Source organism: Anolis sagrei, chromosome 3 (assembly GCF_037176765.1).
Source record: "Anolis sagrei isolate rAnoSag1 chromosome 3, rAnoSag1.mat, whole genome shotgun sequence".
NCBI classification, from domain to species: domain Eukaryota; kingdom Metazoa; phylum Chordata; class Lepidosauria; order Squamata; family Dactyloidae; genus Anolis; species Anolis sagrei.
Window position 1 is genome coordinate 219,401,534 of NC_090023.1, and position 27,415 is coordinate 219,428,948.

At 39.1% G+C, this 27,415-nt stretch overlaps 1 protein-coding gene across 1 annotated transcript; it reads left to right on the plus strand.

The window, feature by feature from the left end:
- Window positions 1-552: 552 nt before the first annotated feature.
- Window positions 553-26,663, plus strand: AMER3 (APC membrane recruitment protein 3). Its single transcript, XM_060768164.2, has 3 exons — window positions 553-810; window positions 4,709-7,704; window positions 25,843-26,663. The coding sequence occupies exon 2, from the start codon at window positions 4,730-4,732 to the stop codon at window positions 7,688-7,690; it is 2,961 nt and encodes a 986-aa protein (XP_060624147.2). The 5' UTR covers window positions 553-810; window positions 4,709-4,729; the 3' UTR covers window positions 7,691-7,704; window positions 25,843-26,663.
- Window positions 26,664-27,415: the final 752 nt, after the last annotated feature.

Below are 27,415 nucleotides of genomic sequence, written 5' to 3' on the forward strand. Positions count from 1 at the left end.
CCCATTGGGGTTGTGGATGGGGGATGCTGGGACTGATTGTCTATTGCAAGGGTCCGCTTCAGGGCTGGGATCACCTTTGGGAGTCTTCAGGTGCATGGTTTGCTTGCAACAGCCACCTGCATCACAGACTGTCTTCCTATCCAAGTACATTTGGAGTTTAAGGATTTAAAAGACACATCCTCAATACATTGGGGGTTTATTAAATTATATTACACTAGATATAATTTAATTAACTTTAGGTTGTATGTTATAATTTGGTATATATATGGGTTTAATTTGATATATGCGAGTATATTTTGGTATGTGTTGCTCTATGTTGGGTCTTGGATGGCCGATATTGCATTTGTATTTTTTTATCAGGCATTTAATGTTTGCCTTTTTTTCATTGGAATCCGCCCTGAGTCCTCTCAGGGAGATAGAGTGGAAGTTGGTATTATTATTATTATTATTTCAAACCCAGTTATTTGCTAAGACTCATATATGCTTTAGGATCAATCCTTGCAGTCGGTGTTTTCCAGCTACTAAGCAGGTAACAGGAACAAGCCCCCCTGTTCTAAAATTGGTTACATGTGAACATTTGAAGTCAGTGCAGGGAATGACATCTAATACCTGGAAAACTGAAAGGTTGGAGAAGAGGAGGAGGAAAGGAGAAAGAAAAGGGAGGGGGAGAGGGAGGAGGAGCAAAGCTGCAAAGAGAAGAAATCAGTCCAGAGTCTCAAATGCTTTTATGCAAGCTTCTGCATAAAGACCCTCAGCATCGCAGCCCCGGCAACAAGAATATAAGGCTGAAGATTTCTGGCTATTGACATGGTAAGATATGGCAATTAAAAGATACTTTGATGTCTTGGCATGTACCCTGGTTTTGGTGCAAGGGTGTGGTGTGTTTGTTTTTCTTTGTCCCAATGCCAGTGTGTCCTTGGTTATTTTGAGCATTTTTCATGTCTCCTGTTTTATATGTCAGTTACCCTTCATGCACATGTTCATTCATTGTGTGGGCATTGAACAGCAAGGTGATGAGATCTGGCAGGGCAAAAGCTTTGCAGACTGATTTAGAAGACTGGTCAAGGTAGTAATGAAATGCCGATTTCTTCTCAGGTATACTGCAAATATTCTCCCTCCTCCCTCTTTCTGCAACTCTTTTCCCAATGGAAACAGGCTAATGACTGGTGAGCCTGATGTCTTGTCTTTAATGTGTGGACAAAAGAAAATAAACAAACCTTTCAGCTTCAGGTGTGGGGCAGGAAAGTAGAGGTGGGAGACCTGTGCAAAGCATGCTGCGGGATTTTGCCACAAAAGAAATCTTGCTGTGAGGAAAACAGGTCTCTCTCCTGCATTCCTGTGAGCATTTCCCCCCAATCGTTGCTTTCCATATTGATTAGCCAGAAAAGAGTAATTACTGCAACGCGTCTTCAGTCGGCTGGTCACAGGGAATGAGACCAGGAGCTATCCGTTGTGCTGATCCTTAAAAACTGTGGATGTGTGCTGCATAATACCGCACAGAAAAGAAGGAATATGAATAGGTTCATTATTGCTGGGTGTATTCATCCACACTGATGAAACTGGAGGACAAAGTGAAGGCCTTTTCCAGCTATGCGTCAACCCGTATTTGGCCAAATAGTTGACGTTGGGTAGTTTGACATTTGGAATTTTCCTTCATCTGTTATTAAATATAAGGCAGGTCTATGTGAAAATATGCTTAATATTTTGCAAGTATTAAAAACTTAAGTGGGTAAGTTTCCATTCCTTCTCCACAGCATAAATCCCTAAAGTAATCAGATAGAAAGACATATTTTTAGCCTACTCATGTTAGAAATCAGGGTGGGACTGACCTAAAATGATATTCAAATCAGAAAGCTATTTTTCCCAAGATGGCAAAGACAGCTGCTGAAACAAAAAGAAAATAATAGTGCAAGTAAATGGGGCATTTTTAAGTACGGGGCCCTGTGTTGCTTGGGTCTATTTAGAAAGCAGACACAACCCTATACTATACTCCTGTATGACATGTCTCCTTTGTGTTACCCTTTTATCCACTGATTCTTTCAAAATGGGAACTGAGAGGCTATTATTAGAGCATTCAATTTAATCAGTGAGAAGATGAGTAGTTATTGAAAAGCATTTGTGCAGCCTGCTCTGAAGAGATAGAACTGGAATAAATCCACATATTGGCCATATGCCTTAATACCAATGAGTACAATTATTAAACGGAATAGCACAAAGAAGTGTTCTGAAAACCCATTCCTCATATAAAGGCAAATCAAATAAAATAGAAAAAAAACTACATCTATATGTGTTTTTCCACAATGTGACTTCGTATGAATATCTAGTCCCTTTCTTTTAAAAATATACAAACAAATACAACAGTCAAAATGTCTAAAACTATGAACATTTATTTATACTTAGAAAAAAAGACATGATAAAGTATCTAATGAAGTGTGTCAAAAGCATACAATATAAAAGACAGTGATTAGGTATTTTAATTAAATGGCGACAATGACCAATGGGCAATTTGAGATGAGGCTGTAGCCAGTTAAGCATTTGAATGGCACATCTTTTTATCATTAGTCATTAAAATTCTTGACTATTCTAATTATGGAAAATAAGTCTTTATACCTATACATGTAAAAATGACAAATCAAACTGAAAATATAGATATAAGAACACATAATGTCAGTGTCAAAATCTTATCGAGGTTCTCAGAGGATCATTTAATTAAGAGATTTATAAAATAGTCAGAAGCATACAAGAAGCAACTACAATAGAGTCTAGGTTACCTAACATAAACAGGCCGGCAGAACATTGGATAAGTGAAAATGTTGGATAATAAGGAAGGATTAAGGAAAAGTATTTTAAATGTCAATTTACGTTATGATTTTACAAATTAAGCACCAAAACATCATTTTTTTTACAACAAATCAACAGAAAAAGCAGTTCAGTACACTGTAAAGTTATGTAGTAATTTATTTATGAATTTAGCACTGAAACATCGCAATGTATTGAAACAGCTGTAGACCTGGGTGGGAGGCAGACTGCATTGGATAATACAGAACATTGGATGTGCAAAGGCTGGATAAGTGAGACTCTGCTGTATGACTTACATGCAAATCATTTGTTTGTTCCTTCAAGGTGTTAAACTATTTCTTTTTTGCTTTCCCTCATTTATCTTGATATTATAAATAAACAGCATTATTACTATCACATAATTACTGTTTTTATATGGTTGCTGGTACCTTTTACTCAAAATTTTGGCATGGTGGACAATTAGACAAACTGCAAGATAACAACTGACATTTTTGAACTCAGCTTTGTTTTCAAAATGTCTTCCATTGTGTAGTGTGTCCGGTTTCCCTAGAACAGATGATGCAACATTCATCAGGCCAGTGAAAAGTAAAACTGGAATAACTACTGTGTCAAAAATATTGTTGTTTTTGTTGTTATTAATATTGTTACATTGCCAATGGTAATTGTACAGGTAGTCTCATTTATTTTATTTATGTGAGAGTTCTTCCTTGCTGAAAGATGCTGAATTAGTATGAGACTAAAGATAAGCATCATTATTGTTTAGCAAAGAAGCTATCCATTTATAAAGGAGAAGTATACATGCCAGAGAAGCTTAATGCACTTGCTATTATAAAGTGTATACAGTACATTGAAATTAATGGGACTTACATTATCATGGCTGATTTCCTCATTGGAATTACTATAAGCATGACTAAATATAAGTCCATTTTATTATCTTTTCTCTGTCTGGTTGCATTGAGTCCCCTGGCACTGATCTGGAGAACTCAACATGGTCAGAGTAGATTGGCTCTAACTCTAGAACCAACAGTTTCTATAAAGAATCTGTATGACTTACATGCAATTCATTTGTTTGTTCCTTCAAGGTGTTAAACATTCCAAGCTGGAATGTGTCCAGAGGAGGGCGACTAAAATGATCAAGGGTCTGGAGAACAAGCCCTATGAGGAGCAGCTTAAGGAGCTGGGCATGTTTAGCCTGAAGAAGAGAAGGCTGAGAGGAGATATGATAGCCATGTATAAATATGTGAGAGGAAGTCACAGGGAGGAAGGAGCAAGCTTGTTTTCTGCTTCCCTGGAGACTAGGCCGCGGAACAATGGCTTCAAACTACAAGAAAGGAGAATCCATCTGAACATGAGGAAGAACTTCCTGACTGTGTGAGCTGTTCAGCAGTGGAACTCTCTGCCCTGGAGTGTGGTGGAGTCTCCTTCTTGGAAGCTTTTAAACAGAGGCTGGATGGCCATCTGTCAGGGGTGATTTAAATGCAATATTCCTGCTTCTAGGCAGGGGGTTGGACTGGATGGCCCATGAGGTCTTTTCCAACTCTTTGATTCTATGATTCTATGAAAGCTCTACCAAGGGTACATATCAGAGTTTCCAATTCCTGCCAATCAACTATGAACATTATAACTGGGCAAGAAAAATATGGGGAACATTGTTCTCCAATGGTGATGTGAAAATTGTCATTTGAAGTGTAAGGGCGAAAGCACGAAGCCGTGTGAATCCAGAGGTCTTTGTTTTGGTTCAGAGGTCATTGCAAACTTCAGCTTTTTGTTTCCTGATTAGAGCAAATTTGGTATGATCAAGTTTCAATGCTGTCGTGTAGAAGGGTTTCTTATTATTAATTGTATGGTTTCTCTCTCTTACATGGATTCTGTAAACAGTTTTATTTATTTTTTGTTATTTTGATTGCAGCACCACTTGTGACCAGACAGCATGGAGTTCAAAAGAGGAAAAACCTTCATAAAATCCAGCATGCAACTGACCCATGAGAAATTACCTTTAGTGGGCTTGAGTCCTAGAGACAAAGACAATGCAGGAAAGGACATCAAAGAAAGAAACCTTCCCTACATTGAAACTGCAAAATCAAGTTTCTCTACAGATAAAAGTGATAGTATTTCAAACAGGTCAGCAAAAACTGGCTCAAGCGAGAGCATCTTGTTGCTCCAAGAATCCTTCTACAAACCTGTACGGAAAAGTAAAACCCATGACTGTGCTCTAGGCACTGTAGACAAGTCTGAACAATGTAGCTATAATACCAAAATCTCTGAAGAGGGTGTTGTAGCACCTGGACGAACTAAAGGACGACTCGTCAACAGTGCTAGCTTCTCCGGGCTTGGGAATACACAGAATTCTCACACCAAAAAAGACTCTGTAGTCAACTCAAGCCATTTCTTGAACAGTCCACAGCAGATGATTGATTACCGCAACTTTGTACCACAGATGCCCTTTGTGCCAGCTGTGGCCAAAAGTATCCCCAGGAAGAGGATTTCGCTAAAGCGATCCAAGAAAGGTCTCCGGGACATTTTTCATATTAAGAAAAACAAACCTGAGAATCTTGCTTTGTTGTCAGAAAAGCAAAAAAGACTTCCATTTCCAGGGTGCAGGTCAGAATTAGCAGGCAGATTTGGTAAATATTTCTTTAAAGCTGGAGATACCTTTACTGCTGACTGTTTGGCACAAGACTTTTCTGATGGCGAATTTCTGTCAGAGTCCTCCTATGAGTATTCCAGTGCTCTTTGTGAAGATGTTGCTTCTCTGAAGAGCTTTGATTCCCTCACTGGATGCGGAGAGATCTTTGCAGATGAGAGCTCTGCTCACATGGAACTGGAGATCAGCAAAGAAATCTCACTAAGGCAATCGCAACAGAAGGGGAACCCTGCCATGGGATCCTTTCAAGGTGGAGTGGAACAGCTTGCATCTCCAGCCCAAAATGAAGCAGCTGATTTTGCAAAACTTTGGGATAATATCAACAAATCAGTGCAACTGCATCAGAAAACATTGTTTGATAGAAGGCTATTGAAAATACCTAATAGTGAAGTAGGAATGGCTAGAAATGAGACCAGCGCCTTAGTGACAGACTTGTTGTCTTCTCCTGACTCTTCCAAAGAGAGCTCCATAGACACTGGGACCCCAAAGAGTGACAACCAGGAATCCATGTCCACTAGTGATGAAGGATACTATGATTCATTTTCTCCTGGGCAAGATGAGGAACTCAAGGATGATCAATCACCTGGAGTACCAGGTCGGTTTCCAAGAGACAGCTATAGTGGAGATGCTCTGTATGAACTATTCTGTGACCCCAGTGAAGCTCAGATCAGCCCAGGGCTAGACGATGACCTCTGTATGTCTGAAAGCATTTCAGAAAAGGCCAATGAAATACCGTTGTCTATTTATAGCTTTCATGTAGGGTCAGAAGAAAATATGGCTTCCCAACCAGCTGTTGATATTATCAGCCAAGGTTTCCTTCACAGCACATGGAAAGGCAAGGAATGCCTACTCAAACTGTGTGATACAGAGCTCTCCCTGACCATGGGGATCATCAACTGGCTACGAAAAAACCCAGGTCTGATTTCCCCCCAAGATCTTCCTAAGAATCCTCAGTCACAGTTAGAGCAAGTTGGTGAACCAATGTTAACAGACAAGAACAAGTACAGAGCAACTCTAGAGGACAATAAAACTGATCCAGATGGATCTTCAGATTTCCTCAAAAATGGAACACATTCATATTCAATAGACAAAACTGAACAAAGGCAAAGTGATAGTCTTACATGTGACTCACCTCAAGAAAGTTCTCAAGAAAGGGAAGGAACTCTGAGTGCAATGTCTCCTCTCATAACAGACAACAGCATGTGGTGTGACATGCAGAGATCAGAGGGGAGTTGGGATGACCTAATGAATTCATCTGAAATGGAGAAGATATCTCTCTTAGGAGAGTGCACAGAACCCAACACTGAAACTCTATCATTTGAAGTCCTCAATCTGGAGACAATTGGCCAAACTGATGAGAACTCTTTGGTAATTGATAACCATGATGCCGAGTCATGTTCTTCTTACATGACTGCTGCAACTTCTCCCGATTCTCTAGAAACTGGAGATGAATGTGAGACAAAGGATCAAGCATCAGCAGCAGAAGGTGACAAGCCAATAGAGCCACTGAATCTCAGTCATTCTCAAAGCTACATCAACCAGACACCAAAGGAGAATGAGAGTAACATGGCGCAGCTTTTGGAACATTGTGCCACTCAGGTTGCATCATTAAAGATCAGTTATGATGCTGAAAATAAGCACTTGGATGATAAAGACACTGGAAATGCAGTGAGCAATAATACTGATACAAGGAATCAATTAAAAAACCAACCAAGCTTGCAAAATGAATGTAGCTGTATACCTCCTTTTGATGATTATTCAAATCAATGTAATATTAAGACAAATTTTGGTAGTAGTGCTCCATATCTCATGAACAATAAGGAAGATGGTATTTGCGTTGATGATCAGAAAAAGATGACTATCCTAGACTACATGGGTCCAGTTGCAAAAAACAAACTAACTTTTGAATATGCCCAATTGAATAATCAAGCTCTATCTTATATTAGAGATTTTCGATTTGAACTTGGCATTCAGAATTCCACTACCATGTCAAACATCTGCAGACCCACATTTTTACCACTCCTCAGTTCCATTTGTTCAGACACAGTCCATGGCTTTCGCCAGTCTTTGTGTAGGAAAAGCGGTTTGCTGGAGAAGCATCCAGAAGATCAAGAAGTTTCACCAAGAAACTCACCTTTAGGTGCTTATTCAAAATTCCAATACAAGCTACTGCCACAGGTAACCATCCCTCCACTTCCAGAGGATGCTACCAAAGGGACAGTACTGATGGAGAAGAAGCATGACTAACTTGGTTAAGTAAGGTAAGTCTTAGTATGAAAACCAAAAAGGTTGGGTTGTTGTAGGATTTTCGGGCTGTATGGCCATGTTCTAGAAGCATTCTCTCCTGACGTCTCACCTGCATCTGTGGCAGGCATCCTCAGAGGTTGTGAGGTCCTCATAACCTCTGAGCATGCCTGCCACAGATGCAGGGGGAACATCAGGAGAGAATGCTTCTAGAACATGGCGATACAGCCCAAAAAACTACAACAACTCAGTGATTCCAGCCATGAAAGCCTTTACAATAAATCAAAAAGATATTTGGTTCTGTCCAAGAGTTTGAAGGAGTGTGTGATACCTTCATTATTTTATCCTCAAGCTGAAACTTGAGTTTTGTAGCTATTTGTCCCTCCAAATCCTTTCTTCTCTATCCCACAAACATACTCAACCACTTTCCGGGAAGGATTAGTGCAGAGTGGCTCTTTGGATATTGTTGAACCATCAAACCTCACCATTGGGCTATTCTGAGTTATATACACATGCTTTGGATAATATAGGGAAGGGTTAACATCCCTGTGGTGTTTAGTTTTGCTGTCTGTGCCCCTGTTCAGAAGATTTCCCCTCACTTTCTGTACCTGTGATCATTAGATTTTGAACAATTTGGCTTGTTGTGGAAAGAAGGATTGGTGATAAAGCTTTAGTGCAAACACCTTTTCCCCATGATCACTTTTTCAGGATTGAAAGTCCCTTCCTACGTTTAGATTTCTCTCACATCCTGTTGTCTCACACCCATTTTCAATTATGAGTCATTTGTAAGTCTGATGTTTATAACTCAGGAACTGCCTGTATATGTGAAATTTCTAATTTTAGTGTTTGGTATACAGTCTATTTACGCCCATGAGAAATGTGTGTATCTTGTACGTATGCTTTTGGACTACATTCTAGAAGCCTGTTATCTCTGACTACTTGGGATTGAGGGAAGTCAAACCCATTGATTCATGACATTCATAAGCGGAAAAGGGGAAGGAGGGGTGATTCCCCTCCCCCATCCAAATGACGCAAGCACCTTTGCTAATATTGGTGAATGTGTGAAGCAGCAGCCAAGAGAGCTCTGTACCTCTGTGGCTGCTGCTATGGTGATGAAAAATGACAAAGGTAAGTGCCATCCCATTTTAACCATGCTATGAGTGCAGGGAAAGTGGGATAGCTGTATTGACCCATATGAACAGCAAGGTTTTGGAGCTTTGGAGTATTCCCCAACTTTACCTAACACAGGTCAAACCTATGTTAAGTGTCTTTATATTGCCTTGGAGATTATATGGCCCCTGTGTCATATAAACACCATGGAGCGGTTTCTTATCCTCTTCGAGGTGTGTGGCCTGTGTAGATGGCCTGGAGATAGCAACTTTTTGACCTTTTTATTAATACAGAAGGTTCTCCAAGTGAATATTTCCCAGTATACTAGTTTTTGTGAAAAGCCTCAATGGATAGAAAGTCACACCCCATATGAAGAGAGAGAAGGTAACATATGCAGATGGAATAGAGCTAGCATGTTCCCTGTGCTTGTAGTTTTTCAATGATATCTGAGTAAGAACCAGTGTTCTCAGGAATCTAGAGAAGGGGTTTATGTTCTTATAACTCTGGATCAGGCTGTCCAGAAATCAGGTGATGGTTTCCCTTCATGTCCCTGAAGACCTTGAAGCCTGGAAGCTCTAAATTGACACAAATCCAGTGCTACCATGAACAGACATAGAGAAAAGCGATTTCTAGGCAGGCGTTACTGTCTTTTGGATACAGGAAGTAGAAGCGTAGCAGCTGTAGCTGTCAGAAGTGGTAATGTACCTAACTGTAGTGCTTTATGAGATGTACTGCAAACCGACATTATTGAACTGGGGGCATTTTCTAATATATTGCTTCACTAGCTGAAGTAGCATGCTGCCAGTTGGCAGTGAGGATACCTGCCAGACTAGAGATATGTCACTTTTTGTTTGCTATGATGATATGTTGTTCAAAATGGGATGATTTTGCTATCTGTGGAAAATTGGAAGGTTACTTTCAATAGCCATTTAGTGGTGTTCTCACAAGGCTAGAACTTTGGATAAATGACTGAATTTGGGCATACATCCCAATCATATTTAAGTCTTCATTTAAAAACAATATGAATATTCAGAAACATGTTGTTATTTTACTAGAACAGTTTTAAAAAGAAATATCCAAAACTTGGGCATTTTTTTCATGTCAGGAGCAACTTGAGAAACTTCAAGTCGCTTCTGGTGTGAGAGAACTGACCATCTGCAAGGACGTTGTCCAGGGAACACCCGGATGTTTTACCATCTTATGGGAGACTTCTCTCATGTTCCCGCATGAGAAGCTGGTGCTGACAGATGGGAGCTCACTCTGCTCCCCGGATTCGAACAGCAGTCCTGCCAGCACAAGGTTTAACCCATTGCACCATGGGGGCTCCTTATATGAATAGATGGAGTGGCACCTATTCATGAGGTTGTTCTAAAGGTAATAAGTTAAGCATTAAATTGACATGTGGTTTACATATTCTATTAATGCTGGCACAAAGGTTTAACCCATTGCACCACCAGGGCCTCCTTGGCATAACAGCACTGTTTTGCTTTATATCCAAACTTATCTTATAGATAGCACCATCAAATATATTTTGCGGATCACTTTATATGTAACTTTACATGAAAAGTAGACGCAGCCTCAAAAACAAATATTATGTATGTGTGATAATTATTGCAGATATATTCTGGATTGTATGAGCTGAGAGCAAGGGATTTGTGCAAGCAGAGGTTCCCTTTATGGTGAAATTGTTATAGAACACACAAAGAGAACATGATGCCATTTTTGTACCACGAACCAAACTTGGTGCTTTAGTTTTCATATGTGAAATGGCACGTGTGCTTTGGTTTGCTATTACATGGATCTATTAAACTGAATAGGATCACTTTCCTGAAATATATTCAGAAAGTATATATTTTCTGAATAGCTTGTGTGATACTATTGCAGTCTTCCTATTAAATAAACAATTTCTGTATTGTCGAAGGCTTTCATGGCCAGAATCACTGGGTTGTTGTAGGTTTTTTCGGGCTATATGGCCATGGTCTAGAGGCATTCTCTACTGACGTTTTGCCTGCATCTATGGCAAGCATCCTCAGAGGTAGTGAGATCTGTTGGGACTAGGAAAAAGGGGTTTATATATCTGTGGAATGACCAGGGTGAAACAAAGGACTCTTGTCTGCTGGAGCTAGGTATGAATGTTTCAACTGACCACCTTGATTAGCATATAATGGCTTGACAGTGCCTAGAGCAAACTTTTGTTGAAAGGTGATTAGATGTCCTTGTTTGTTTCCTCTCTGTGTTGTGCAGAAACAATTTCTGTTTCTGTTTAAAAAATATGTGGTTGGTAGTAGTATTTATCTGCTTATTCCATAGTAACAGCAGTTACCTGTGCAGTGCCGACTGTATTATTAGATGGCCGTAGCTGATGTAATACTTCTCAAGACATGCTCCATGAAATAGCTGACAGGTGTGCTTAGTATTGATGGCCTCTTTTTAGAAAAGCTGCAGGCCTGTTTCATAATGAAGTGGGAGGAAGACAGAGCCTATTTCAGAAAAATATCAGGTTGAGCTGCAAGCAGCATGGGAGGAACCCTAAGACAAAGATGAGATCACTGTTTCTTAGAACAGCAAATGCATTCAGGCTTCTTTGTCTGTATATGGGATGAATAAATTGTTGTACTGTTACAGGACACAATTTGGTGCATACATGAAAAAAGTGTATGAAGAAAAAGTTGACATTTAAAGGTTAGTCAATGGTATTTACATCCCTAAAAATCTTCACTTTAATTTTCTGTGTATTGCTAAGCAGTCACACACATGTCTGTTTGCAATATCTCTCTTCAAATCTCAGTGCCCACCTGTGCTTTACATATTACTGCTGCTACATAATATGTTTGTAAGATTGTAAGTCAATAAGGGGGAGAAACCAGATGTTGCTAGCACAGGCCTGGGCAAACTTTGGCCCTCTGGTTATTTTGGACTTCAACTCCCACAATTCCAAGCAGCCAGCCTATCAGGTAGGACCTTAGAGAACATACATCAACTCATATATGTTTTGAATTGACAAGGGATTTTGTGAACTTGGCGGCAGTTCTTATTAGGCATATTGGAGTCAATTAATCACATCTACACAAAGATAAAGGGGATTTTATTGGAGACAGAGAAGAATAAAAATGAACATAATGACTGCATAACAGAATAGCAAATACTATGGCAGAGCCTTGTCAATGGCAAAAAGTGAAAGCACAACAGAGAGCTAGCCATTGTTGTTGTTGTTGTTGTTGTTGTTATTATTATTATTATTATTATTATTAACACAACAAGATTAGTACACAGCAAACAAGGTCACTATGCTGGCTGTTATATTGGATTACACATTGTTGTTGTTGTTGTTATTATTATTATTAGTAGTACTAGTACTAGTAGTATCTCACTTTTTCTCGGAATTGAGCTCCAAAGAAACTCCGTTTTCAAAAGCAATACAATTAAAAACTGCTCAAACTTCCGTACAGTGGCCCTTATTTCTCATGCCAGTAAGGTAATGCTCAAGATCCTGCAAGGAAGACTCCAGCAATACATGGAGCGAGAGTTGCCAGATGTTCAAGCTGGGTTTAGAAAAGGCAGAGGAACGAGAGACCAGATTGCCAATATCCGCTGGATAATGGAGAAAGGCAGGGAGTTTCAGAAAAACATCTACTTCTGCTTCATTGACTACTCTAAAGCCTTTGACTGTGTGGATCATAATAAATTGTGGCAAGTTCTTGGTGGGATGGGCATCCCAAGCCACCTTGTCTCTCTCCTGAGGAATCTGTACAAGGACCAAGTAGCAACAGTCAGAACTGACCACGGAACAACAGACTGGTTCAAGATTGGGAAAGGCGTACGGCAAGGCTGCATCCTTGGAGGCCGTGACAGACTTTGTATTTCTAGGTGCAAAGATTACTGCAGATGCAGACTGTGGCCAGGAAATCAGAAGACGCTTACTTCTTGGGAGGAGAGCAATGTCCAATCTCGATAAAATAGTAAAGAGTAGAGACATCAGACTGGCAACAAAGATCCGCCTAGTCAAAGCCATGGTATTCCCTGTAGTAACCTACGGATGTGAGAGCTGGACCTTAGGGAAGGCTGAACGAAGGAAGATCGATGCTTTTGAGCTGTGGTGTTGGAGGAAAGTTCTGAGAGTGCCTTGGACTGCGAGAAGATCCAACCAGTCCATCCTCCAGGAAATAAAGCCCGACTGCTCACTGGAGGGAAAGATACTAGAGACAAAGTTGAAGTACTTTGGCCACATCATGAGGAGACAGGAAAGCCTAGAGAAGACAATTATGCTGGGGAAAGTGGAAGGCAAAAGGAAGAGGGGCCGACCAAGGGCAAGATGGATGGATGGCATCCTTGAAGTGACAGGACTGACCTTGAAGGAGTTGGGGGTGGTAACGGCCGACAGGGAGCTCTGGCATAGGCTGGTCCATGAGGTCACGAAGAGTCGGAGACGACTGAACGAATGAACAACAACAACAATTAAAAACATACAAAAGGTAAAGATTAAAATGAAATTAAACTTCCACAATAGAGCTAATAGACTGCAGCAGCTTCAGGATGAGAAAATATTAATTGAAAATATTGAGCTTGTGATGGTGGGAGGGTCACTAGAGATGCTGTGGTCTCTTAAATTCAAGTAGGAATTTAGGGACTAAGCAAGATGTGGTTTAATAGCTCCTATGCAAAGGGATATGAGATAGTACCCGCTGCTTGGCTTTACAAAATGCAGTAATGTGTCAAACAAGCCTCAATTTAAGAAACATATGAATGCCTTTGATGTAGAAGGTGAGACATTATGGGTCATTTCACACTACAAAAATATAGGATATATATGAATATAGGAAACGGAATTTATGGATGATGAATTGGATCACGATTTTAGTTATGAAATGCTAATGTGTTGTATTGATGTGTCATTATTTTGTATATTGTGCTGTTAATAGTTTTAAATATTGTATGTTGTTTCATTGACTTTTGCTCTTGTTGTGAACCGCGTTGAGTCACCTGCAGGCTGAGAAACTGCGATATACAAGCAAAGTAAATAAATAAATAAATAAATAAATAAATAATAGCACTATAATTACATCATAACTGCAATGGTTCCATCCAGTCGAATCCCAGCACATATGGTTTAGTGAGGCACTGGAGATCTCTGGATGAGAATTACGAATTCTGAATATCCCTTTGTAAACTGCATTTTCCTGATGGAACCATGGCAATTAACATTGCGGTTGCGTTTTCGGTTGTGTTTTGGTTTTCTTTTTTTTCTTTATTGTAATTGTTGTTCGGGCCTGGCCCCATGTAAGCTGCTCTGAGTCCCCATTGGGGAGATGGTGGCGGGGTACAAATAAAGTTTATTATTATTATTATTATTATTATTATTATTTAATCATAGTGTAGCAAAGTGTGTAGTGAGAAAGGCCCTTATGAAAAATTTGATTAACAAGAACAAAACTGTTGAGCTGATTACCTTTGCACCTTTTTTATTCATGCAATTTCCTGGTCATAATTGCCAACTGGAGAATGTTACACTATTATACAGAACACATTGCCCAGAGATATTGGTGTTTAATGTCTGATGATTAATCCCAGCTGTTTTACATTCAGCATTGCAAGTTATATTTCTTTTCTTTGGATGCGGACACCTCGATGGAAATTTACTAGCAGCTCCTGAAAAGAACCCTTCATATTCTATTTCCTTCTCTAGTAGTTTACATGTAGTTACAGACATATGTACACAAAGACATGTGTCTTGGCACTAGTGTTGTACAAACACAGACAACCTACAACACTGGATATTTTTGTGTGCCTTACAAAAGCATCTTGGTTGGTAGAGCAAAGTTGTTAGAGCATTTTGGTGAATGGTGATAAGGACTATCACTTTGTAAAGCCAGTGGAGCAAGCTATAGTTAAAGTCGTAAGAGGAAAAATGAAGAGGTGGACCGTCCTTCCTAGAATGGCATCAGTTGGAGAACACATCACTGTGTGGTCAAGGGATTTTAAGATAGACACCAATGTACCAGTAGGACCTTTGGTCACTGTTATCTGATCAACTTCCAGACAGGGCTGTTGTTCTTGCTATTATTGATGGCACTGGTTTGTTCTTACTGTTGCTACTTCGTCATTATACAGATTCTTCAGGAGAAATTTATAGCCCTGCAGAATTTCCTCACTAGTTTTTTAAAATAAAAAAAATTATAGAGGGAAGGGTGGAAAAACTCCATAATTCCTCTTGATAGTTAGCACTGGGATTCCTCCACCTGGATATAACTTCTGACTAGAGAGGCATTATCAGACTGTAATTGGCCTGTGGCCTCTGTCAGTTTGTTTTCAGTGCCATCTACCATGTGCCACTAAAAATAATTGCTCAATTAAGTAATGCTATGCTTCATTAAACATCAGTTTTTCCAGCTTTGGCTTTGCATTATGTATATCAGAGTCTGACCTGGTCACTGAGCATCACTGTATATAATAAGTTTCCACTGGTACCCCAGTTTGAGAAATGGAGATCTTTCCAATTCACAAAAAGAAATAGAGGTAGGTTCTTTGGATGTTGGCTGGGTCTGACATTATGGATATTCCTATGGCCCCTTTCAGAAACTAAGCGGATTGATTTGCCACCCTGCTTCTTATCACAGCAACATGTTTCCATGGATACAGGTTGCAGGCTTGGCTGGTCTATTTTGGCGGCGCTGCGACTAAAGCATATTTCCCCTTAGCTTGGTTTAGACATCTATGATGTTTTTGCAAATCTGAAGACTGGACCTATTCTACATACACAAACACGCACCCTCTTCTGTAGCCACATAGAGGAATGTTTTAGAATTCACAATGGGAGCAAGCTTCCTTATTTTATTCAAAAGATGAGGACACAAAGAGCAGAATCACTGTTGCCTTCACATTGAAATGACTCAGGGGAAAGAGACCTCAGTCGAAGACAAAATGCAAACAGATCTGTCCACATCCTGCTGTTTCATGTTCACATTTCCCCATGATATTTACTGCCATAAAATAGTAAACTTACATTTATTTGCAAACCATCTGGAATTGGATGCCTTTGGATCAAGAAAAAATACACAAGAAGCAAAAGCATGGAAAGAATTTGGGAAGGAGATTCTGGAGTACTTAAAGGACCTGGTAAAGTTGATGAATCTATCAAGAGTAGAGAAGACAGAAGATGGATTGGCTGATGCATCATCTGTTATTTATAGCCCCAGTTCAGCTTCAATGTCAGTTCATATGCTACACAGCAAAAGTGGTGTTAGAGTGAATTTTATTGTGCGCACCCTCATCTTGACAATCTCTAGTTTTCGTTTCCTTTCCATTCTTGCTTTTAGTATGTATTCAAACTTATGCTGTAAGAAACTTCTTCATCATGATAATAATGTGCTGGTAGGACTGCTGACTGAAAGGTCGGTGGTTCAAATCCGGGGAGCGGGGTGAGCTCCTGTCTGTCAGCTCCAGCTTCTCATGTGAAACATGAGAAAAGCCTCTCATAGGAAGGTAAAACATCCAGGCATTCCCTGGGCAAAGTCCTTGCAGATGGCCAATTCTCTCACACCAGAAGCGACTTGCAGTTTCTCAAGTTGCTCCTCACACACACACACACACACACACACACACAAATCACAACAATTTGGTGTTTCTAATAAGTGAAATTAATTGTCTAAGTGTATATTTAAAAGACTTAGGGAAAATACAATGCATTTCTCTCCTTTTTCTCCAAACAAACCAATCAAAATAAGCATAAATTAAAAAAAAATCTGGAATCCTAGAGAGACATACACATAAAAATCAGTTGGACTTAAGAATCATTCATATATACGCTTTCCTGGGAATTCAATGCCAATTAATCCAATAGGTCTTACTTCTCAGTAGACATTTATAGAGTTGAAAGCTTCAATCCCTTATTCAAAAACAATTATTGTCCACCTCGCCTATTCATAATTCACCTAAGATCCCCTTTCCTCATTGTGTGCTGCTGAGTGGCTGTAGCACAAATCCCGGGTCTTATCACTGGCCCTATTTTACTTTGGGTTTCTGTTTCCCTCCTATGTTTATGTTTACAACTTTTCCAGTCCTTTGGGAAGTCAGTGTATCTAATTATATGTCTTTATCTGACATTTTCTCATATTATAGCAATTACTGTTTAGAAATCCTACTTCTAGAGTTACAAAACCCATAATTCAATTGCATTAATCTCTCATGCAGGTAAAGTGATGGTGAAAATATGGCTCAAGGAATGTTAAATATCCCATCTGGGCTCAGGAAGGAAAATGTATCAGTGATGATACTGCAAACATATACTTGAGCACACCAATGTGTTTCAGAAGAATGTCAGCCTGTGTTTTATAGATTATAGCAAGGCCTTTGATTGCATGGATCATAAAAACTATGACTCACTCATAAAGAAATGGGGATGCCACAACATTAGATTGTCCTTATGCATAACCTGCACTCAAGACAAGAGACTATTCTTAGGACAGAATATGTACAAATGGAATGCTTTCCAATTGACAAGGCATTTGATCACCCTGTTTGTTTACCTTGTATGTAAAGCAAGATTCAACTTGGAGGAAGATGGCATAAAGAATTTAAGATATACAGATGTGACCATACAGCTAGGCAATAATAGCAAGAACTTGTAGTGATTACTGAAGAAATTCAAGGAAGAAATTACAAAGGCAGCTTTACAGCTTAACATTAAGAAAACAAAAATAATGACTACAAAAATTTACATAATATTAAAGAAGACAATGAAGACTTTGTAATAGTCAAGATTTCCTATACTTTGGCTCAGAATGAATACCTGGAGTCAAGAAATCAGAAAACTACACTTGAAAGGGCAGCTCCTGAAGTGTGAAGAGATATATGTTGGCAACTTCAAAGTTATGCAAAACCTGGAATAGATTCACTGCCTCTCAGCCCTCCACACATGAAAACATTGGGTACCTTTGACACCAAGGTGGAAAAATCAACGAAGTCTTTGCAGCGGTTTTCAAAGAGATAGCATGTTAGACTGTTTTGGTCTTAAATGGGAAGGAGCAGGCAGTCTTGCGCAACTTTAACTCTAATAATGAAATGTTTAAGCATAAGTTTACATGGGTTGCAGCCAATCCAAGGAGCAGGTGAGCTCCCATCTGTCAGCTCCAGCTTCTCATGTGGGGCATGAGAGAAGCCTCTCACAGGATGGTAAAACATCTGGGTGTTCCCTGGGCAACATCCTTGCAGACGGCCAATTCTCTAACACCAGGAGTGACTTGCAGTTTCTCAAGTCGCTCCTGACACGAAAAAAGGGCTGCAGATCACTTGTTTAGATGTGTCTTTTGAACTTTATGCTGAAATAAATTAGTCTTAAAGGTGCCACAAGTCTCCTCCTTCTTCCTCTTAGATCTTTCTAAAAAATCAGCACATCTGAGCAATTTTGCTAGTGTATGTTTGGCCATATCCTTTGCTGGCAGTACTCAAATACTGGGATGCATTCTAAATTAGTAAATTCTTTGTTTTCTTTCTTTCCGCTTAAAAAGAGAATCCAAAAATGTAATTCTTTGTTTACAGAACTGACTGATTTTATTTCTTTCTTTATTGCACTTCTTTTCTACCTTCCCACTGAAAATTACAGTAGTGGATGAGGCATTTAATAGAGTTAATTATAAACAACTTATATAAAATGAAATAGTTGTAGTAAAACCATTGTAGTAACCACACAAAGAGCCTTCCCGCTGTCCTTCTACTCCTTATTCTTTCCTGTCAATTTCTTTGCTTTTTTGTTCAAGATGAGTTCCGTCTTCAGTATTCTAAATATCATAAAATGATGTAGTACAATCCTTCTGGTGGTGCAGCAGGTTAACCTACTGAGTTGGCGGTTTGAATCCAGGGAGAGGGGGTGAGCTCCAGCTGTTAGCCCCAGCTTCTGCTAACCTAGCAGTTCGAAAACATGCAAATATGAGTAGATCAATAGGTACCGCTCCTGTGGGAAGGTAATGGTGCTCCATGCAGTCATTCTGGCCACATGACCTTGTAGGTGTCTACATACGCCGGCTCTTCAGCTTAGAAATGGAGATGAGTACCACCCCCCAGAGTCGGACACGACCAGACTTAATGTCAGGGCAAATCTTTACCTTTACAATCCTTCTGAATTCTATGACTTCAAAATGTAAATAGGCACTCTTTGGTTGAATGCTTTCCCACTCTCATATAAAAACCTTTGCAGAAAATTAAACGATAGAGCATATTCTTTCTCCTGCTGTGCTGCTTAAAAAATGAATGCAAGGGAAGTGTACGGCATCTTTGTATTGCAGAGTAGTATAAATCCATGAAGACTGCACCGCCTACTTTTTATTGAAGGCAGTCTTTTAGCTTAGTCCCATTTCCTCTCCTATTCTTGCCACATTTCTATTTATATCCAACTATTTATCACCCAACAGCTTTATTTTATGCCACACATGAAAACACAATCATCTTGTGAATATATGTTGTGAAGAGGTTTATAAATATACTGCTGACACATTAAAATGCCTTTAAAGTTTTATTCATGTGGAATACAGTACTCCTTTCAAAAGGCTGAGAGATGGTTTGTAATGGAGACCCATCTCAACGGATTATGTGCTCATATGGTATTCATTGACAGAGGCTGGAAATTTTTTTGTTATTGGATCACAACTCCTAGTATCTCCTACCAACATGGCAGGGTGGTTGGGGAATTGTAGTTCACCCCCTTATCTTGAAGCTCTTTCTCTTCAAGTGCAACAGCTCACAGGGGTGGGCTGCCAATCAGATAGCTTTCTGAAAACAGAAGCATTTATTTTTCTCATTCTTGTTCAATGTATATTAAAGGAACAATATGAAACACCATATAAGATTATCTTCACATGGATGCAATTTTATTACAGCATTCATAAGGGAAAAGGCAAATAATGAGAGAGATTGAGAGCGGGGGGAAGCGGGCTTCATATAAATAATTCAAGACCACCCCAGTCCTTGTGCTAATTTAGCCATTTCATTCCCAGCTCTCACCTTATCTATTTTTAATGTTTTGATATGCTGCAATAGATCACAACAGATGGAATTCTGCACTGTTGTCTAACACCCAGTGAGCAATTTCATTCATTATAGTTATTCCAATCCTTTTTTTACTCCAACCTGTAAGTAGATTAATCCACCCAATGTGGCTTACTCAATGAAAATACAATAAAATCCCAAGAAACAAGGGCTGTTATCCTAAAAAGGTAATCTTTCCTAATTCAGAGTTGTATTTAGTTCACAGTTTGAATCCCCCCATGCTCCTGACAGCCACTGTTTTAAAAGTATAGTCCACAAAGGGGTGAAAGGGAGGTTATGATGGAACACAACACTTAACCTAGCTTCATGAGTGGGAATCTGCTCAGGGAAGGCCAAGGGTCCAAGAGCCATCCAAGAATGGAAAGGCTCTTCGGAAAAACAATTTATATGAACCAACCCAAGTTTTAAGATATGCAGATGGTCCTGCCACCATCACACACACAGGTAGTGATTACACAATTATTATTTATTATAGGTACATAACATTACAGTACACATGCATATCAGGTTCAAATGTCTGGGATTCATCTCTGCATATCGGGCTCTTCTCAAGGGCCTAGAATATTAGAGGTATTTTCATAAAATGTGCACAGTTCTGAGAAGTGTTGCCTTCTACATCATGTGGATTGATTTTCTGTCCAATTAAGGCTTTTCAAGTGCTTTTTGAGGTTTCTTGGAATACTCCCAAGAGCAGCAACCACTATTGCTACCACTGTTATTCTCTTTTGCCATAGTCATCCAATTTTAGGTTGTAAGTCCTTGTATTTTGTGATCTTTTCTAGCTCTTTGTCTTCTACTCTACTGTCTCCTGGTACTGCAATTCCCACAATAATAATAATAATAATAATAATAATAATAATAATAATATGTTTATTATTACTATTATGTTTATTTATATCCCAGTTTTTCTCTTCACAAAAAGACTCAAAGCTGCCTACATTGAAAGCATTTCAATACAGTTTAAAATCTACAAATATACAAACATTAAAACAGAATTAAATATCATTGGTATTAAACAATTCAGTTATATTCATGAAAATATATTCAAAACAAAAAACCACAGCAGCCCCTGCCTTGATCTTACAAACCTTCTTCTTTAAAAGTCTGCCTGAATAAAAACGCTTTAGCCTGCCTTCAGAAGAACAGCAGGGAGGGGGCCAATCTGGTTTCCCTGAGCAGGGAATTCCAGAGTTGAGCGGCAGCCACTGAGAAGGCCCCTCTCTCATTTCCACCAACTGAGCTTGAGACAGAGGTGAGGCAAAGAAAAGGGCCTTTCCTGAAGATCTCAGATCTCAGGGATGTGGTCAGCCAAATAGCCTGGACCTGAGCGGTCTAGAGTTTTAAAGGTCATAACCGGCACTTTGAATTGTGCTCCAAAACAAACTGGAAGCCGGTGGAACTGCTGCAACAGGGGCAGCTCTTTGGACCAGCTGAAGTTTCCGAACATTCTTCAGAGGTAGCCCCATGTAGAGCATGATACAGTATAGGGCTGGGTAACCACGGAAAAATTTGTTTCTAAACTCGATTCGTTTCCAGGGGGCGCTAGCGTTTCCAAATTCTAAATACTTCCGAAATTTTGAGATTTCAAAATTTCGTTATTTACGAAATTTCGTTAATTTCGAATCGATTTGTTAATGGCGGACGCAATTGTGCAATATTCTAAAAGAACCTCCAAATGGGACAGGGGGAACTTCTGAAGCTTCCCTCTCCCTCTGTTGTTGACTGTTGGTGTGATAATTTATTTTTTATCATTGATAAAACAAACAACAACTATAAAACTTGCACCAGACATGTGAAAATAATTACGAAATAATTACAAAAAATTTCCAAATAATTTCAAAATAATAACGAAACAATAACGAAATAAATTGAAAAAATTGTTTCAAATCTAATTTACTCCTCACACTATTTTCTCTACAAACCCATCTTTTAAGTATGTAGCTATTTCCATGATTGGAAAGTGGAGACACATCTACCTATTTTATTGCAACCAGAAAAGATATAAGGATGCAATCTGTCCCAGAGATTACTCTTGTAACACAGCTACAGAAAAATATCTGGATGCATCTCTGTTGATCACCATCCCAAGATGAACTGACCATCTTGGGATGGTGGCAACACTTCAATATTTTGTTTTTGTTTTTATGAAGGAGTTAGCATGAGAATAAATATCTACAGTGTCAGGCTGGATCTACCCTGCAGTATAACCCAGTTCTTGATCCAGATTATCTGCTTTGAACTGGATTATATGAGTCTACACTACCGTATAATCCAGTTCAAAGCAGACAATCAGATTCAGAAACTTGATTATATGGCAGTGTAGATGGGGCTTCACTGCTACATGCCAGAAGCATGTCTCCAAACTGATCAAATATGCCGGCTATTACATCCAAGTTACAAGTGTGGAGAATACAAGTGTGGAGGAAGTACCCTGACAGCCTGGATGAGGCACTTGTGTGTCTATGTGTAACTGAATGACTCATTATGATGCTAGCACATTGTTAAGACACTTCCATGATAGGTAGGAAGCCAATATGTCAGATTAGTCATTCACCATAGATGTACTATTTTTGGGAGGAGACGCATGTTAGGAATGTTAAACAACTCTACAGGAGAAAAGGGTATTTATTCTGAAGATAAAGGCAAGCTTGTAATTTTCAGCAGTAAAGTATCTTGGAATCAGAATCAAGGAATAGCAAGTGAGCTGTAGTGTCTTGCTTATGGGGAGAAATATGAAAAATTACATCTTTTAAAATTAATTCGCCCTATTTAGGTGTTGCCTATTTCTTTAAACATGGACTGCCAGATATTGTGCTTAGACAATGAAAGAGGATTATGAACCAAAGCAAGAGAAGTAGAAGCTTGATCCCAACCAGCAGAGGGCGGAATGTCACCACCCCTTTTTGAGCTTTGATTGTATGCCTCCAATGCTGCAAACAAGAATGCAGGGGAGCAACAAAAAAGGAGCACAGTGAGAGTGTAGTAAGGAATCTAGCATTTCTAGAAAAGTGTTGCAGAGGCTAGACCATGTGAGGGGAAATCCCACTCATATAATTTTGACTTGGCTTTCCATGATCAAGCCAGGAGGCAGATAAGATAAGCTCTCCTAAAAAAACAAAGATGACCCAGATGTGTGGGCCAAAGTGCAACATCCCTCATTGCTCTGATTCATGAGTTGCTTGATGTACAAGTCACAAGGCAGAAGGTCACACCAGAAAAAAGGGATATTTTGATATACATCTGTCAATATGCAAAATGGTATATGAGAATGGGAATGGAAGGATGTCCTTGCTAGGGATGGAATTAAGTAAAAAATGGGGTATCTCAATGTTCTGTATTGGGCCTGGTGCTATCTGACCTCTTCACAACTGATGTGCAGTTAGGAGAATTTTAGAAAAGCATGAGCTTTTAGAGATCATAGTAAATGGTATTCATAACCTTTTAGATAAGAGCCAAAAACCTGTTTGAGTAGAATCTTCTCAAGTGGTATACCAAATGTAAACCAAATGTAACTATGCAAGGCAATTGGCTTCAGTTGTTAGACTGAATAACTTGTTGTCTCTGGTCTGTTAGGAACAAAGAATATGCCAATGCATAAAAATGACAGTTATTCAGACATGTTTTTCAGTGTCCAAAAATATATCCACTCTCCCATAAAACAAATTGTTTTATATTATGCACTCATGAGACAAAATAAAATAGACTTTGGTAAAAATAAGTGATTTGGTTTACTCATGACCTTCATGTGTTCAACATACACAGGTACACAACTTATCAGTCAGTTACAGATGTGTTTGAGATCGTTTCTGTGCCATCCATTCAGAACATCTCTCTCATAGTAAACAGCAGGCAAGTGTTTGCAAGTCTGCAATATGAGCAGTCTCAAAGTCTAAAGAAGTCTGTGCTCTGTGTTCATCTCAGAGCGGATCATGCGGTCTGCAGCCCCTCCCACAACTTCTCAGGAAAAAACATAGAGCAAAGAAAGCTGCATATCAGAACATACATGCAATAAGTAAGCAACAGGATTATAAACAAATTACTAGAGGATGCTTGGAGAAGGTTGTAATTTCCAACAGAGAAACCAGTGAAATAATGGCCACTGGCTATGTGCTGACTAAGGGTGATTAGAGATTAAGGCACCTGCAAGTTGCAAGCCTAAGTAAGATTAATGCCTAATTTTCCAAGATTTATTCATGAGGAGAAAGAGGAGTATCCAGTTTACTAGGAAAAACAGTCATATTTTATTTATGACTAGACACATATTTTCAAATTATTCTAGTAAGAGAATATTAAACATGAATGTAATACTGCTGACAAAATATTCTGTTTATCAATTTACTCTGTTTATTTTTAAAATTGATTTAAAATTCTTTTACAATGGATGTTTTTAAAATATTTAAAATAATATTGTTTCATATTATTAAAATGGCATATAATAGTATTTTAAAGGATCCTGTAGAATAGATGATTCATCTGTAGAATAGATGAATCAAGTGGAAATAAAGGCCCTTCCACATAGTCATATAACCCAGAATATCAAAGCTTTGAATTGGATTATCTGAGTTCACTCTCTGGGGAGGCCTTGCTCTCGACCCCACTCCCTTTTCAGGTGTGGCTGGTGGGGACAAAGGACAGGGCCTTGGCTATGGAACTCTCTCTCCAGCAACATTAGGCCATCTGATCCTACTAGAACTTTAAGATCATCTGGGGAGGCTCAGCTTTCAATCCCACCCTCTTCACAAGTGTGATTGGTGGGGACAAGGAACAGGGCCTTCTCAGTGGTGGACCCTCAGCTATGAAACTCCCTCCCCAGCAACATTAGATCATATGAACCTACTTAAACTTTAACATTATCTGGGGAAGCTCTGCTCTCGGTCCCACCCTCTTCACAAGCGCAATTGGTGGGGATGAGAGACAGGGCCTTATCAGTGGAACTCCATCCCCAGCAACATTAGATCAGCTTCCTCCCTCCTGGCTTTCAGAAATAAAGTTAAAACTTGCCTCTGGAAACAAGTGTTTGGGGAGTAGCAGAATCACAGTGCAATATGCAACCGCGGAGTTGATATAAACCAATTGCTTTGGACTACAATTGTGGGATTAGGTGCAATGCTTTTAACAGTTTATTTATATGGTTTCTTTTATGATTTTAATGTTTTATGTGTTGTGTATTTTATATGCTTCTATGTGGCAATGTGGCATTGAATTATTGCCAAACTGGAAGCTGCTCTGAGTCCCTTTTGGGGTGGAGATGGAGCGGGGTAAAAATGCAGTAAACAAAATAAATAAATAAATAAATAAATAAATAGATTAAAGTTCAATGGGGATTTTATACAGCTGTGTGGAAGGGGCCTTAGTCTAGGTAGAACAAGTAGCAGTTAAATACATTAATTTCTCACTTTCTTGTTTATGCAGTTTTCAAAAAGGCAATTTTGCATCGTTAAAGTTGTAAGGACATAGTCTGAGACAATCTTTCCAAGCATAGTGCTCCTCTGGCAATGGACTGCAAGTCCTACAATCCCCCAGCCAGCAGCTTTTGCTTAGGGATGTTATAATCTAACACATATGGAGATACTAGGCTAATCCAAAGAAAAGGCAGCAATCACTGCAAAATAAGTAAGAAACTATATGATTTATGAAGAGCAAGGAATTTCATAACCAATGGGGGCCAATTCATATATACGTACAACTTTTGCTGTTGCCAGCGTTTTGTCAGGCACGCATACAAATTGGGCTAAAGGACATACGCATTGCAGCATGCTTTGCATATTTTGATTAAGAACATACATTTTGCCGGAATATCTATCAATGCAGCTGTAGTTCTGGCTCTGGCCATGGGCCTAGAAATCTCTGCAATAAAGTATCTACCTCTGTACTTTTGGGACTGGGTTATCAAAAAAGAATATGTCAAAATCTAATAGACTTTGAAAAATACGGGAAAGTTTCAAATATATTCTAGACATGTATAATCACTGTATAATAAGGACACAATGTTTGCTTTTTAATTTCAGGTGCAGCTCTAAAGTAATCCCCCGCACCCAGAATTCCAATAAATAAATGGCAATTTCCTTTTTGTATCAGAACGAGGTAAGAGACTTGTGTCATCAAGGATGAAGAAGACTCCATGAAGACGTTATGGCAGACAACTATGTTCCTCCCAGTCTCTAATCAGAAGAATGTGGATTTACGACATGCCACTTGACTCCTTGAGTGTTATGTGCAATGCTGAATGACATGTTGATTTGGTAACACTGTCACATGAGAATAGAGTTGTCTCTCTACATTTGCAGTTTTGACTTTTGTGCATTTGGTTATTCACAGATCTCTAGGAATTTCTAGGTCCTCCAGTGCAATCCTATCAGCTTCCAGCATTAGTCAACCATTGAGCTGTGTTAGAGTTTCCAAAAAAATAAAATAAATCTAAAATAAAACAGCAAATTGTTTATTTGCAGTTTTTACTTTCTCAGGAGTCCTGTGGAGGGCTGACTGTAATAGTTGTCTTTTAGAATATAGATATATTTGCCAACAAAAAAGAGACAAAAAGAAGAAAGGGAAAAATATTTTGTTTTAGGGAATCTATGAATTTCAGCTCCCAGCCAGCAAAGATTGTATGGATTCTTGTCTCTGTTTACAATGAGGTTGCTGTTTACAAGTATACCTCAGTTAGCAAAATAGTTGTGTTCCAATTTGTTAACAAATGCAGGAATAACATTGAAAGAATAGGGTTAGGTTCCAGCACAGAACAGAAGACTAGTTTGACATGTTTCAACAAACGTTTTATCCTAAGCTGACAATAAAATGGAACACCTTGGTCAAACAAGCCTTCTATAAGTAATACCCCTTGAAAGCTTCTTCCAAAGGACATCTTGGGATGGTTCCCCCCCCCCCCCCCCAGCCTCTGCTTTTTTATATAGTTTTCATTATGGTGACCAAACATATAGAACTAAGCTTTTTAAATATGCTGGATGTCACTGGTAAGGCAAGCTTTTCTGTTTTCTATCCCCCCCCCCCCGGTTTTGCTTTTTGCACATGCCCAGTAAGGGATTCTGGAGGCAGCTGCTGTTTGCCTTGCCTATTGTAGGCAGGAAAACATTGCTACAGCAGGAACCTTTCCAACTCAAGCTTTATTTCGCTGTCTGATGCAGACATGCTACCAGAACCCAGTACCAACTATTGTGTTTCTTTAGCTGTCCTTCACCATCCTCCCAGTCCTCAAACCTTCCAGCAAGATAAAGGACAAGGAGGAAAAGATGCTGGGAATTGTAAAAAAAGACTTTGTGGATAGGAACTTCTTTGTCAGAGGCTTTGTTAACTGAAATATGTCTGTATTTTGGACATTTTTTATTTCAAATATGACCTAAAACAATCTTGGACAGGGGGAGAATTATGTTTCAGATGTAAATTGCCATTTTAGAGGGTGAAATTTGAGGAGTGCTGGGTGTCTAGAGAGTATAACCTGCCTTTTGCTCCTCTCTGCTTTAATTACTACTCTGACAACAGTTCAAAGCCTTTAGATGGGATAGTAGTAATATATTAATTCTTGTTATGTGAGATATTTTCACTATTTCCAAAATAGCACACACA

Coding starts and splice junctions, on each gene's coding strand:
- AMER3 (XM_060768164.2), top strand. CDS start 4,730: ATGGAGTTCAAAAGAGGAAAAACCTTCATAAAATCCAGCATGCAACTG.